General features: G+C 44.4%; 1 protein-coding gene across 1 annotated transcript in view; it reads right to left on the bottom strand.

Annotated features, from left to right (window-relative positions):
• Positions 1–13,371, bottom strand: part of GLRA1 (glycine receptor, alpha 1) — a 39,218-nt gene that overhangs the window by 7,896 nt on the left and 17,951 nt on the right. The window contains exons 3-4 of the mRNA XM_010296261.1: positions 11,536–11,603; positions 2,583–2,806 (exon numbers count right to left, since the gene is read on the bottom strand). Coding sequence (XP_010294563.1) covers positions 2,583–2,806; positions 11,536–11,603 — 292 coding nt within the window. The remainder of the gene's footprint in view (positions 1–2,582; positions 2,807–11,535; positions 11,604–13,371) is intronic.

Below are 13,371 nucleotides of genomic sequence, written 5' to 3'. Positions count from 1 at the left end.
CTGCTGTGCATCTTGAGATCTCTACTTTTGTCTCTTAAACTCCATTTTCCACTAGGTGCAGGCGGCATTTGCCATGGTATATTGCTGTGCTGCCCTATACCATGATCTATGCTCAAAATCTTTGTTTGATTCAACAAGCTGATATTAAATGGTTTAATTCAGATAGCTAGACTTGTGTTATTGGATTGATAATCCTGAAAATGCTGTTCTCTGAAGATTTTTCATCTTTTTGCCTTGATAAAATTTTGCCTTAAAAATAACAGAATTTCCTGTGGGACAGGAATCGAATTTTTCTGTCATCAGACCTAGAAGAAACTTAGCAGGAGTGAAATATATTTCAACTTAAATCCTTATGTTGGAAGAAATTCTCTGCTTGAGTTTAGAGGCATGTTGGGACAGAAGATGTGACAATAGAAGGAATCAAGTTTCCTTTTTACGAAAGCATCTGAATTTTTTGTTTTGAAACACCTAAGTAGAAGAGAGTCACCACTAGCCTTTGCCCACTTTGTTTTTCTCATCACATCTCTGGCAGGGGACATCTCTGATCAATGAGAGAGACAAATCTTCACTTAGATCTTCAGACAAGCTCCTTGAGAAGAATTTACTGTCAATATCTACCAGATGTGCAACAGGGGTGACTGTGGCTGTGTAGATCTTGAGAAGCTGAGCACATGCTGGACAAGCGTGTGCTGAGAAGAGATCAGAGAGTGAAATACTCAGGCGTGATTTTAGGTGAACTCAGTGCTGAGCATGCTGAGTTTTGGGTCCATGGGACAAAGTCTACCTTCTTGTAAGTGCCTTGACTAGAGTTTGACTATTGAAAATAGTAGTAGCAAAGAGCCTGTAAGAAAATGGCAGAGATGGAAATGTTTTTTTAAAAGAGAGAGACTATTTCTCCTTTTGGAAACTATTTACATTGTGCTTTTCCATCATGAATGTCCTCTTTCTTTTCATTTTTCACAGGAAAATATACTTAAAAAGAAACCTATATTTTCATTTGGAGATGAGGGAGATAGATGGATAGGAAAGTTCTTTTCTTAAAAGAACTGAAGTGTTTTCAAGTTTTTGCCTTGAAAACCGTGATCAGCTCAGCCACATTGCTCCATGTCCCCTGCTGAATCATTGCTCTGTTTTGCAGAGCAACCCCAGGGCTGGGGTGACCCATTATTCCCCCTCTGTGCTTCTTCAAACCCATTTGGAACAGGAAGGACTCTGTGCCATGCTCACTGCCAAGTTGCTGGTGGTGGTTTTACTACCTGCCTGTTTTTAGAAATTAAGAAATGTGAGTTTTCCACATTCAGCCAACATGCATGGCAATTCTCTTACTCTTTTGGCCATCAGGGATCTGGTTGTTGGACGGGAACCACCTTGAGGTTTGATGGAGGCTGTCTACATTGCAGAATTAAGTTGTTTATTTTCCATTTCCATACAGCTCCATGCTGCTTTTTCTTCCCCATGGCTGCCACTGGGAGCTGCAGGGTGAGATGGGGTGTGCATACCTTAGGCTAATTTACATTACACGTGAGGTGAAAAAGTCTTCAAGATAGAGTTAAACTTTCCCTCTTTAAGCTCATGAAGTTTGTTCTTAATTTCATTGGTTTAAAATAAAGAGTGGATGGGGTTGGAAGTGAAGTGAAGATGGGGAATTCAATTGATTCCCTGTGGGAAATTCAGTGCAATTAGTTCAGCTTCACTGATGGATTCTCAGATCTAGCAGTAAAGGGATAAATGGGAAGAGTTATGCTGAGACAAAGCCATGGAGCTCTACTTAGCAGTTTCCCTAATTTTTTTGTCAGGAAATGCTGCAGCTTTCAAAGCACAGTTTTTCATGGGCTTCTACCAGTTTTCATGTAGTACAGCTGGTTTTAGGTTTGTGTTAGTATAGTATCTCCAGTAATTTTACATTAGGGATCTTAAGGAACCTGCTAGTGAGGAGCAGAAGTCCTCGCACTGAGAAAGGTAGAGATGAGCTAGATTCCTTCCCAGACCAAGCCTTGATCTCAATATGCTTTGGCTAACACCTTCCTGGTTATTACTTTTCTGCCTGTTGTAGAAGCAGCAGTGAGTGGCATGATCCACATCCTTCTGCTCCAATATGGATCCAACTATTGATGTAAAGAGGCATTCCCCATCCTCCCTTTTTCACTCATTTTTTTTCTTTTGCTACTGCAAATAAAACTGTTTCTGAAAATAAATATCCCAGGCATAGTTGCGTCTCAGCAGGTCTGGAGGACAGAGCTGCCTGGGACTGTGTGGAAGTACCTCCAGCTATGCAGTGGTCTCTACTGTCCCAGAGGCAGCCCAGCTCATGGTGCAGTCTCCATGCCTTTTGAAAGGCATCCTTCTCCAAGATCCTGTCTTCTGGCAGGAGGCATGAGACACAGGAAAATTTGTCTCTGTCTCAAGCTCTTCATTGCTGTGTGACAGAACACTGCCAGGCTGCCCAGTCCTTTTGAATGGGCATCTTCTTATTTAATCATGAAGAAAAATAATGGTGTTCTGCATGCATTCTTTTAAAGGGAAGCTAGTAATGCAAAATTAGGACTTGAAACTCAGGAGCTCTCCCCATTGAGTCACCTCACCTGATGCTGTAGAGGACATTGCCATTTCTGGAGATCCTCAGAAGCTTGTTGTCTGTGGTAATCTCATGGAAATGGGCCCCTTTCTCATTAGCAAAGAACAGGTCAGGCTTCCAGATGGAGTCCAGCATAGAGGGGTCCAGGTCCAGAGAATCATCAGGGTACTCGTTGTATGCCAGCCTTGGGTCATTCCATTGCTGTCGCAGGAAGATGTTTACCCGGTAATCCTGCACAATGTAAGCAGGGAGCAGAGAAATGCAGTTAGTGTTCAGAGCAGGCTGAGAGTCCTGAGAACTGGGGAACGTGTACTAAAATCATTCCCCAAAACAAACCATGTCTAGACCTATGTTCCCAAGCTATGGCAAGCCTTCTTGGCATTATTTCTCAAGGAGCTCTCATCATTTTCAGCTCTGTAGCTTACAGCTATCTCATAGCATGAGCAGCTGCCTAGTCTTGCATCTCTCCATCACAGCAATCATCAGCTGTGTGTGAAGTGTCAAAATCTCTAGTCTGAACGCTGGGGCTGGAGAAGTGATGTTCAGTTGCGGGGGTCGTAAGGGCTGATGTCAGCAAGATGACTGTTGCTGAGGATTAAGGGGGAAAAGACAGTGAAACCAACTTCCTCTCAATGTTGAACCATCCCATATTGTGACTATGTATGGTTCCTCCAGACTTCTGGGGGGAAAAAAAAGGCACAGTGAGACAAGCGGTCCATGGAAGGGATATTGCCTGTGTGTTCACTAACATAAGGGTAACTTGGATGAACTGACAGGAGCAACTTCCTGTGGTGACAGTATGTGAACATGGGAGGGATGTGCATGAAGTCTACTCTCCTAACCCTAAGTGAGTGTTCTGGGTTCCCCTCTCTAATGTCAAAATGCCATAAATGTTACAGATTTTATAGGATGGCTGTCTTCTTTAATTGAAGCTAGTGTCCCAACACTATGCAAAATGATATCTGCCTCATAACCGTGTGTCTTACAGCTCCCTTGAGTTCCCCAGGCCAAGGCTGGCTGCTGAGGTCGAGCTCAGACACCCTCCTGGACAATTAAAGGCAGTTACTGTTCTCCCCGTTTGACCAATAGGTTCCCAGGGTGATCTGTGTGCCCCTTTTCTGCTGAATTTCACATAAGAAAGTGAGCCAACAAATTGAAATGGCGTGCCAGCTATCAGGAGAGGGATAAAAGCTCCATGTCCATGGATTAATTGACATTTTCTAAGTTTTAAGGCAGACCACCTCTGAAGAGCAGCATATAATAAACCAATTTCACTGCCCTGGCGCAAACTAATAGTTGCTATCATGATTAAAGGTTTCTTTGGTGCCTTTCTAATACTAATGTACTATGAAGACTTTTATTAAGAGACAGTTAATGGAGGGTGTCTGACATGCTTACAGGTATCTAATGCCTGCTGCAGGCACTAGGACCTTTCTTTCAGTGGGACTATTTGGCATCTCTGAGGAGAGATTTCTGACTCTGCCATCAGGTCTGTTCTTTCCATCTGGAGAACACAAAGCTCTGTAGTTGAAGGGTGCATGTGGGAGACAGTCTTTTTGATGTTGCTGCCTGAAGTGCTCACTTGACTGTGAACCTACAGCCTGTTGTCCAGGAGGACATGACTCTTGTGGGATCCAGTCACACTGGAGGGTTGGGAGAGGACTGTGTCTTAGGTGCTTTGTGTTTTCGGATAGGACAGTTCATAGCCAAGCCCATGGTCCAGAATCTGTTTCAGGCCACTTAGTGCCATCTTCATCCTCGGAGCACGGAAGCTGCTAATGACATTAATGATTGTGACCACAGCAACTGGACCAAGGACTTGATGCTGTAAGGAGCAGAGCTCTGAGCATTGCTGTTATTACACTCTCTCTCTGAACAGAGAGTTACAACGCTCTCTCCTTCTGCTGATATTCCAAACATCACCTTCACAAGTCCTAGTACATCCTTCTGACTTAATTATTCATCTCTGTCAATCCTGGATAATGTATCTTGAGAAAATCTGAATCGCTGTGGGCAGCTAAGAACCAGGGTCTTAGCGCAGGACTAGCCAGTCACGCAAACCTGGAAAAGGAAAGCGACCCTGAATCCCCACTTCCCATGGCACGCAGCAGCTCCCCGAACAACTTGTGTACTTTCAGTTCTCCCTTTTCTGTGTGTAAAGATCTGCAGCCGTTGCAGTCAGGGGAAATCAATGTCACTGACCTAATAGGTAGAAAGCAAAAGGTTGTTTTGCTTATTCAGCTACAAATAAGCTGGATGCTAGCAGGTCAGCTCCAGCTGGGGGCTTATGTCATGTACAACACAAATTAAACTCATGTTTGGAAGAAACTTCAGTGGTAGCTGCCCAGAAGTGTTCTCAGCCTGATGGAATGTTGGAAGGGGGGGGAGAGGAGCCAATCTCTCTACAACAGCCTTTGTTGCCGTGGATAAGCTTTGTTGCTGGAGTAAATTCACTGTTTCAGCTGCAAAACTTGCCAAAAGGAAAGGAAAGGGTGCGGGGAGGTGTAGTGCGGTTTATGTTGTCAGCACAGCAGGCATAAGAGGCCATAGACAGAATGACTGCCATAGTCTTCATCACCATGATGAAGGATCTTAATTACATGCTTGTGGGCCAAATGAAAATTAACTTCTCACAGTAGATGGCTGTGAGAAGGCCCCTCCTAATTTATATCTCCAAAGGCCAAGTGTCCTGTACTCATGTCCTACATGGGAATAGTCCAGGGGCATGTCGTGAGCGTGTGGTGTGAGAGACTGCACCACCTCTGTCCAGGGGATGTTCAGCAGTGTGGTGAGTAACTCTGGTGTGTACTATTTTTTGTGCTCCTTCTTTGGAGACAAGTGTTTGCAGGGGCTATTTTTCTGTTTTGGAATATAGACACCTGAGCATTTATGTTGTGACATACAAAAGGCAAGGACAAAGAAATGTAATACATGCACTGAATGCAATTCTCTGGCTTTGCCATTTTATGCCATCAATATTTTACCTCTGTGTGTTTATGGAGATCTTCCTTCTCAGTGGGTTTATTCCACCGTCCTGGCCTGACCACTGAGAATGGTTGTTTCCTCCCAGATACCTTTTCCCTTCGGGCAGGCAGCTGCATTGCACTGTAATTGAAGGTGCTGAGCAGCCTTTTAGATTTCTTGTGTCCAGGCTTATTTGAACATAAACGTAAAAACAAGCACTGTGACTGCAAACTGGACATGACACAGCCTGAGGAGCCAGCAGAAGGCATGGAGAGCAAATGGGGTATGGCTGTGGCTGTGACACAGCCCAAGATAAGGATTAAAGTATTCTGTACCAGCTAAAGGATCCTGTGTGTTGAAAGCTTCGTGCCTAGGCATTGCAGTCAAGCTGAGAGGTGATGAGCCAAACAACACTCATTCGTTGGCTACCTGGAGATATACAGTGTTCCTCCAGGATGCTGTTGTACGAGATCTTAATTAGCATCACCAGGAAGTCCACAGTTATTCCTAATCTACGGACAGAACAGACCAATTTCTGATGTGAAATTTCAAGCCAAAAAAAAAAAAAAAAAAGGTTTTACTGGGGCTGCAAACTCAGGGAAAAACAAACAAACAAACAAAACCAACCAACAACTCTTTCTTCATATCCTTCTAATCACCTGAGTTCCTCATTTGTGTGCCAATCACATCCAGGCATTGATTATCTTGCACAGCCTGCTCCTCTGGCTGGTTTGGGAGTGGAGAGCAGCAACTCGGTGTTGTGAAGGCATTCAGGAACTTCGCAATTTGGCACAAAGGTATTTTACTCCCAAGGGGTAAATGACACAGGGCAAGAAGAAAATAACTGAAGTGATCAAAGCAGTTCAATTTGATAATGCTGAAACAAAATTCTGCTTAGTGGCCTTGCAAGGAGCCAAGGAAATGGAAGATCATTTCAGACTGTTCCTTCCCAAGATACCACAGTCTTGGCATCTGGTGATGAGTGAGCTGATCAAAGCAGTGGCAGGCTGGAGGTAGTGGTGTGAAGAAGGGATGGAGGCTGTCAGGAGACTCAACAGGCTTCAGCTCCTGGCTCAGGGGTTCTGTCAGACCAGTCTCTGCACTGAACAGTTTTGGTGAGACTTCACTTTGATACATTTACATCTTGCTGATGGAAAAAACCAAGGTAGAGACTGAACTCCCTTCAGAGGGGATTCTGTTATCCCACCTAGACAGCAGAGCCCAAGGGGCTTTATTGACGTTGGGTTTATTCTCTAGAAAGGGAATGAACATTTTTAAGGCTACTTGCCCTACAAAGGAGGACTACAACTGACTAACTGCAAAAAAATAAACACAGTGGGAGCAGACCTTGGAAGGGTTAATAAGGAACCTAGTTACCTTGCCACAGCTGTAGCCAAGTAGCCAATTTGAAGCCCTGATGTGAAAGCCCCAGCTGGGCCAAGAGGGGGAGGTGTTGTGAGCAGTAGTTGTGTTGGAGGTGCTGCTGAGGAGGATGTCTGTTGCTTGAGGAAGGTAGGTATGTGGTGAGGGTGGGCAGCAGTACCCTGGTGCTTAGTATGTGTGGGGTTTTTGTTCTGGAATGCAAAGCAGAAATTTTTTTCTGGGCTTGCCTACAAAAGGAGGGGAAAGCATATACCTCTGGGCCGAGGATGGGGCTACTGGTGGGGGTAGGTTGTAGCTACTATCCTGAATTTCAAGGTTAGGGCTTTAGTAGTGAGGTCTTGTTCTTCAGCTTGGGTGTTTGGGGTTTTTTTTGTGTCTTTGTGTTTGAGTTGTGTAGTCCCATTTCATGTCTTTTTTATCCCCCCTTCCTTTAAATTCCTTCTAATCAGTGCAAAGGCAAGCTGCAACTACAGAGATGGCTAAAACACTGCAGGTCTAACCTTGAAACTGCAGCAGACTGTGATGTGTTGTGGAAACTTTTTCATTTTGTGTTGTGTGACTTGATACATCCTTGTCATCTCTGTGGGACTGATGGTTGGTTTTAAGAATGACTGCCTACATAAAACTGAGCTCAAAACCTAGCCTTTGCTGCAGGCTTTTGTGCATTGATACTTACGTCTTTTGCTGGCCTTGGGGTGAGTGGGCCCAGTATTAAGTGTGACCCATACACTTCATCAGTCGTATTTGCTATCTGCTGCACGGTGGCTTGTGAGGCTGGAGTGAATTGCTTAGTCTGTTTTGCAGGGTGGTTTGCTACCTCATTGGAAAGCTCATCTACAAAGTCTCTGAACAATACGTAACATTTGGACAGTTGCAGCCTCCAGCTTCTCCTGTCCTTAGGAGATGCTGAGAGACCAATTGTGGCTGTGTTGTGGCTGGCTGGAAGGTTACCTTTGGTTTGCTGTTTTCAGGTGGGATAACTGCATGAAATCAGCAGAAATAAGTTTGCATATATACTGTATCTAGGGGAGCCTGTGTTGGCTGTTTTGTGGTTTTCTTTCTTTTATACTCTCTTGTTTGCTGCATGTGGGCCCTTCTTAAAGCATTGGACTAGGAGCAGCCATCCTGAGCATTGAGTCCAGCTCCTAGCAACTCTAGGTGATGATATAAAAAAAATTCCTCCTTCTCCATGTGCCTTCACTGTATACAAAATGCTCCCAACTGCCTAAACCAGTAAAAGATTTGTAAAACTGCAGCTCCCAATGGAATAGAGATCAAGGGCATTGCTTAATTCCAAGTTTGCTGTTACAGAAGGAAATTTGTTAGATGAAATGGTCAGATAATCCTACCAGCTGTATTAGGCTACAAAGAAAAGCCAAAGCTGGTGCAGTTTATTCACTTAAAACCAAGACCCTGTTCCCTAGGTGCTTGACTTCTGTTTCATTTTGAATGAAGAATTTGTAGCTTTGCTCTAGGTTTCATACTCTGGTATGGCTAAGGGGAAGGTGTTTATGGTTTTGAAGAGCAAAAAGGAATGTAACAGCTTGTGGTTAGGGGTGGGTGTTGTCTGGTGTTTTAAAAAAGAAAAAAAAAAAAAAGCAGAGTAGATGCATCTTGTATTTGTCCCCTCGAATCCCTTGCTGTTGGATGCACTATTGCAGTAATGCTTTGGGACAGAAGGAGGCTGTCTGGACTTGTTTGTCTGTTGTAGCTTGTAGTATCTTTCCCCTTGAAGCACTTGTTGGGTTCACAGGGATGTGTTTCCAATCACAAGTTCCCTTGTCCTTAGAGCTGATTGCAAGTGAGGTTGATGGATATAAGCGATGATCCGCAATCTAACATAAATGTCCAATCAATTATGTGCACCACAAGAGGCTTTTATGTCGGGTGTCCAGTTCTGCAGGATGCTTAAAGGAGTTTACTTCCCTTGCTCTAAGCCAGCTCTGCTTTGGGGAATTCAGATGGTGGATGACTTTGTCTTTTCCTTTTTTTTATCTTCCCTCTGTCCTTGCAACGGTTTTCAGGTCTCCACTTCTTGCCTTGTTAATTTTGAACCTTAGTGGGGCAGATATTGGCTTTCTGCCCACTCTGGGAAGTTTATACTTTCTCTTGGCCCCAACTCATTATCTTCTCTTCTGAGGTTGGTAAGACCCAAGTGGCTGCATCAAATGCCTGTTTTGTTCTATTTTCCTATATTTTTTCCTATTTTTCTACTTTCCATGATGCCTCAAACTATAAGTGAGCATTCATCTCCAATCTCTCTAATCCTCCGCATGGTGACTTCATGATTTGCACTGATTTGTGATATTCAGGCAGTGTAAACTTAAATGGTGGTAGTGATTTTGTTTTTTGTTTTTTTTTTCTGGAGGAACTAACAGCCCCACTACGGAGATATTTTAAAGGCTTCTCTAATGGCAAGTGTTGTACCCATAAAAAAAACCTGTGACTCTTCTTCTGCAGGAAGTAGTGCAATAGTAACCAAATATAAGATGATGTAGTACTCAAACCCTGAAGCTGTCCAGGCTTAGAGTGCCTAATGATTGAGGTTTAAACCATAATGTCGTTCTTTCTCTTTTGGCCAGTGAAGCAGCTGGGGGAGTGTTGCCAGTGTCAGTCCCAAGGGTCAATGATAGCAGTACTGCTTGCTTTATGGCAAAACATTGAATTGCCTCTCTGCCACCCAAGCTTTTTTTCCCTCCACAGATATTTGATCACTGGTTTGAATTCAAAGTATTTAGGCCTGTCTCAAAATCCCTTTATGACAGGGCCTTCTGCCCTTCCCGGAAACTCTGGTGGGGAGCTGACACTGTCTGTTTGACCTTCTGTATCCTCAAACAATGGGGGGAGGCTGGCTTCACTGCAGAGTAAATCCCAAAGACTGCTCTAACTTGCTGGGCTCTCATTTTTAGATGTTTTGGTATCTGTGTTGCTTGTGTTCTCATCAGTGTTTACAAGCAGAATTGCTGTCCCCAAAGAAGTGCATTATATTGGGTTGTGTGCGATGCTGCATCACCCTGACATCTGCACTAGCTTGTCAGAGCTGGCTTGGGTATTTCTAGACGAAGCAATGTGCCCAGAGGGTGTTCTTGGGTTCCCATGGGAATTTTTTCTATGGAAGATAGACTATGAAACGAGTGGCATCTGGAGAGGATAAGAATTCCCTGCAGCATGTCTTGGAGGTGAACTGCATCTTTCTCTCTCATTCTAATCTTACAGAGCATCCTGCTTACTGGGATCCTGTGGTGTCTTGGTATGACTGCTCCAATGCATCTTGCAATATAGGACAGATATATTGAAAAACACATCATTATAATGTGCTCTGTGTGTTGTGCAGGGATCTCTTGTGGGCCTGCCCCTCTTCCTTGCAGTCTGGGGATCATCTCTGCTAGATTGTGTAGGAACAGACTATTGCCTATAACATCAAAGGAGGTATCCAATAAAATAGTACATTAGGAACAGATGCATATTTTGATTCTAGTTCTTTTTGCTTTAGCTACAAATGAATCTGTGAACACAATTCTCATCTATGAACTCTGACAAATTCTGCAACCCAATTATGAAATGTGTTTCTTTGTGCTTGGACAGGGTAACTGCTTTTTTTCCTACTACTGGGACTGAACTGCCCCTGACTCCAAGCATTTCCAGAAGAATGGTATAAATAGTAGTGTCAGAAGAGACTTACAACCCGAGGTATATAGCTGTTGATCTCCTCTGACAGTGGTGTGCATGACAAGTAACTTGAGTTCAGGTCAATAGGTGTGATCTATAGGTAAAGCCTATAGCATCCTGTCTGCACAAAACACCTGAAGCTGGAGTCTTGCACTCTTCATTCAACATTTTTCTAGAAAAAGAATTACTAAAGAGCAGTTAAACACCATATTTCTGGATTATCTTTAATTAGCACAGAGGTAAGGCACTGTTTTCCTTTGCTGTTTGCTGATTATGCCACAACCAATCTTTACTAGTTTTCAGATGGAGCAATTATCTCCTGTTAGGGATTCTCTGCTCCTAGTGTCTTGCCAATTAGATACAGCCTTTAGCCATGTTCACTAATTTTGTCTGAAGTGAGCCTTAACTTGCAAATATTGGTTTTGATATTTTTTTATGAAAAAATTGTTGTCTAACAGAGATGTGGATTTTCTTGGAGACGTATCTGGTGATTCTCTTAATCTTTGGGAATCTGAAATCTGGTGCAGACTGAATTTGAGTTGAGCTGATTTTCCTTCACTTAAAGTGTTGATTTAAACTTCTGAACTTATATGCACTTAAACACAAATTAGCTGTAACTGTCTCTGAGCTTGGAGTCTTAGGTAAGTCTTCAGAAAAGACTATTTGTTTCCTTTTCTGACCCTTACACTTTGCTTGTACAGTGTTTGTGTAAAAATGCAGGTGGAGACTCTGATCTTCAACAGAGAAGTTGAAGATCAGAGTCACACTCATGCAGTGTGAGTCTTGTGTGTGACCATTAATTTACTCCAACCTTAGGTAAACTCAGGACCACTGAGACAATATTTTCCTCTGGTCACACTGAAGAGGAGGGTGATGCTGCAATTGCTGGCAGTGCGATGAGGCTGGGCCAGTGGCTGAGCAGCTGTGCTGTGATTTTTACTTACCATAGTCGTTTCTGCAATCGAACCAAAGCTGTTGATGAAAATGTTGCAGCTGACGTTCACTGGTGGGCCTGCATGACAAATACAGATTGGAACAGCCGTTCATCTTGTGCTTATAAGACAAAGTATTTCCACTCTGTGGTATTAAAACCTGTTGTGGGAGCAGAGTGACTGAGGGGTGAGTATAGTTATAAGGTCTGGATGGACCTGGCCTAGTCTAGTCTTGGTTCCGATGCCAGTTAGACATCAGACAATGCTCTTGTTTCGCCTCTCTTCCCCGGTTTGGGAGAGTGTTTATATTGCTTTTCTGTGAACTCTTTCGATGAAAAGAAATAGATCACAACCAGGCAGGACGACCTTCTAGGTATCTCAGTGTTGCTGCATGGGTGCCAAGCTCACCTTGAACGTGATAGCAATGAATCCTGGAAAAGAACCGAGACTCTGTTGACAGGCTTTCTTGTTTAGAGCTTTACACTTCTAAAGTACTCGTTTTAAACGAGTGATGCATCTAAATGTTGCTGAACCTAGGACCGTAGGCTCCCTACGGAGCCGGTGCAGGACTAAGCAGAGTGTGCTGCAGGGATCAGGCTGGGTAAAGGAGCAAGTACCCCGTGTGATAATGGTGGTGTCTGCTAAGGCTCACAGCTGGGCAGGAGGCTTCAGGGCTCTGCCAGCAGAAAATCTCCAGCCGTCCTCTTTTGGGAGAGGGTCCTCCCAGACTTTGGGCCATGACTTTCCTGGGCTTTACTTGCTTTGACTGAAGCTTTGCTTAGCCTGCTTATACTAGAAACGTTAAGGGGCCAGTGAAGGAGGGGAGTAAGGGTTAAGGGATGAAAAGATTGTGGTTAGAGAGAGGGTATGGGGGATCTGTCTGTTCTGTGGCACTAGTGCCCAGTGGTATCAGCATGACTGAATGTGGATCGCAATATTGTCTGGTAAATTTGAAGTGGAAAAGTTGCATTTGCACTGAGGGAGGTGCCAGGAGCTGCAGTTCAGCACAAAGCAAAAAGCTGGAGAACATTTTGGAACCAGAGCCGTGTTTAGTGCCTGGCAAACCAGCGACTTGCCCATGTATAATGAGAGGATTTCTGTAGAGCCTTAACAGGGGGAGGGGGGAAGCGGAGGGGGCCCCTGGGACCTGGTGCTGCCCAGTGCGTGGTGGGGAAGGGCAGCCCAGGCAGAGAGCAGAGGAACCTCCCCAGGAACCAAGGTCCCCCTTTAACATTGGCAGAATTAATCTCGTATCATCTCTGTGACAGATGCTTCTGGGAAGATAAGATCTGGGAAGTGGCAAGTGTGAATTTTTTTAGATTATTCCCCCATCCTTCATGGGGACAAGGATGGTGTCTGCATTTCAAACGCTGCCTGATGGCTCAGCCTTGCTCGGGGAGTAATGCTTGTCTGTTAAGGCCACATCTGCAGTCTGGCAGCTGCTGCAAGATGAAATACTGGGGGGAGGGATGGCTTGAATGAGAGGCTTGTGCCTCTCACCAGTGCAAGCTTCCTCCTGTGTGGAAATTAATGGAATTTCCTGATTACTAAGTAACATCTGGAGCTTGGTTTGCTTCTCTTCATTTCCCTTTCCTCCTCTCCTGCTTCAGCCTCTTCCAAAGCTTTGTGCCTGTTCTCTGCGGGAGTGGGATTGCAGCCACGTAAGAGTAACGCGCTCTATAGCTGGGATTTTCCCGGTACGAGTCCCAGGCAACCCCAGCAGGCTCCTGTCTGACCAGGCAGCCCTTTGCCGGCCCGGCAGCAGCTCACATACGGCTCAATCAGTGCAGCTCCTCCTCCAGGCTGTTAAGCACAGGCACGGGCTAAAATATCAGGTACAAAGGGGTG

Source organism: Phaethon lepturus, unplaced genomic scaffold (assembly GCF_000687285.1).
Source record: "Phaethon lepturus isolate BGI_N335 unplaced genomic scaffold, ASM68728v1 scaffold13131, whole genome shotgun sequence".
Taxonomy (NCBI): domain Eukaryota; kingdom Metazoa; phylum Chordata; class Aves; order Phaethontiformes; family Phaethontidae; genus Phaethon; species Phaethon lepturus.
This window is presented reverse-complemented; position numbering and strand designations above follow the sequence as displayed.